We start from the raw sequence: 1,575 nt of genomic DNA, 5'->3' as shown, positions 1-1,575 counted from the left end.
CTCGCCAGCCCCGGGCCCCGCGCTCCGCCGTGCCCCTGTCCTCCAGGGCTCCGGCTCGGCCTCCCTAGAGCTGGGGAAGGCAGCAGGGTCAGCTCGCTCCAGCCAGGCCACAATGGGAAGTTTGAGCTATCTGCATGGATCCAAGCCCCTCACCTGCCTGAGGACAGCATCCCAGAGCAGCACTCTTCCGTCTCCTCCATTCTCCTCTTTTTCTTCTTCTTCTTCTTGAGGGGGTAGGTGTGCTCAGTGGGGTCTGACACTTGCTGCTTGGGCCTGTGCTCCAGGTCCCCATAGCCCAGCTCCTCCTGGTCACCCTTGCCTGCCACCTCCTTCTCTGCAAGGGACACCAAGCCTCCCTGAGCAAGTTTCTTCTTCCTGGGGGGTTTGGGGACTTCATCATCAGCATTCACAGCTCCATGCTGCTGCTTTCGACGCCTTTTTCTGGAGGAACCAGGGGTGACCTGGCTGGGCCCCTTCTCCCTGCTGCAGGAAGGAAGGTGTGAAGGGTGGGCAGTGGAACCGTTGGCCAGGGGGGAGGCTGGGAGCTGAGGGGCTGAGCTGAGGGTGGAGCTGAAGGCAGGCTTCTCAGCGTTTGGGAGTTTGAGAGCAGATGAGGAAAGCCTGAAGGACATAAAAAGAGGCTGATGTCATCTGAAAGACAGGTCAGGAGCAGGAGCCACTCTCTTCCTCCCCACCCGACAGTGCGTGAGTGCAGCGACCAACTGCTACCATCTGAGCCATGAAGTCTGAATCAGGCCCTGCTCTCATCCCCGCCTGCCGTTGCAGTGGCCCCGTGCCAGCCAGCGCAGGGCACACGCTGTGCCACACGCTGTGCCACACGCTGTGCCACGCCGATCAGCGCAGTGCGAGCGTTGCTGCAGCACACACCAACGGTGAAGGCTGCAAGGGAGGCCTGGAGCAAGATCTAGACCAGGCTGGTGCCTCCTGATTGATCCCACTAGTGGGCCACTGGTATGTGGTCAGAGCCTGCCAAGCTCCCTCCCGCCTTGTGCCAGCAGTCAAGAGAAACTGCCCTGCTTCTGGGATCCAGAGCCAGCCCTGCCAGCCCAGGGGGCCTGGAGCCGGTGGCCAGAATCACCCCAAGCCAGCTGTGATGCCAGACGGTTGCCTCACGGAGGACCCCAGGACTGCTGCAGCAGCTGGTGCTGCTTACCTCGACCTGCTGCCAGGGTGGGTGGGGTGCTCGGTGAAGCGTGGGTGGGGCTGTGCCTGGCGGTCACTCCCGCTCGCCTTCCCCGGGGTGCTGCCCTGCAGTTATCGACATAAACAAAAACTTGGTGGTCTAAGGAAAAGAGGTTCCCGTGAGCCAAGAGGAGAAAATAACAAGGGGAGCCCAGAGAAAGGGGAGGGGAACAGACACAGACAGGGGGAGGGAAGTGGGGGTGGTAGAAGAAGAATCAGAAGTGTTCTCAGTTAGAAGCACAAAGGAAAAAAGGCAGGAAGGAAATTTAAAGAACAGAAAGCGCGTCGCAGCGTCCTGAGCCCTGGCTGCAGAGCAGAGCCCAGGGGGCTGGTGCCACCCTGCTGCCCGGGGAAGGGGCACCCCAGCCGCCA

General features: G+C 61.2%; 1 protein-coding gene across 1 annotated transcript in view; it reads right to left on the bottom strand.

Annotated features, from left to right (window-relative positions):
• Positions 1–153: 153 nt before the first annotated feature.
• The window catches only part of USP36 (ubiquitin specific peptidase 36), a gene marked incomplete at both ends in the record, with an annotated part of 7,795 nt that continues 6,373 nt past the window's right edge, over positions 154–1,575 (bottom strand). Inside the window, 2 exons of the mRNA XM_008941441.1 lie at positions 154–483; positions 1,175–1,269. Of these exons, the coding sequence (XP_008939689.1) occupies positions 154–483; positions 1,175–1,269 (425 nt within the window). The remainder of the gene's footprint in view (positions 484–1,174; positions 1,270–1,575) is intronic.

The sequence above is a fragment of the Merops nubicus genome, unplaced genomic scaffold (genome assembly GCF_000691845.1).
Source record: "Merops nubicus isolate BGI_N331 unplaced genomic scaffold, ASM69184v1 scaffold28155, whole genome shotgun sequence".
Lineage (NCBI taxonomy): Eukaryota > Metazoa > Chordata > Aves > Coraciiformes > Meropidae > Merops > Merops nubicus.
The sequence above is the reverse complement of the archived record's forward strand: the minus strand, read 5'-3'. Positions and strand labels throughout refer to the sequence as shown.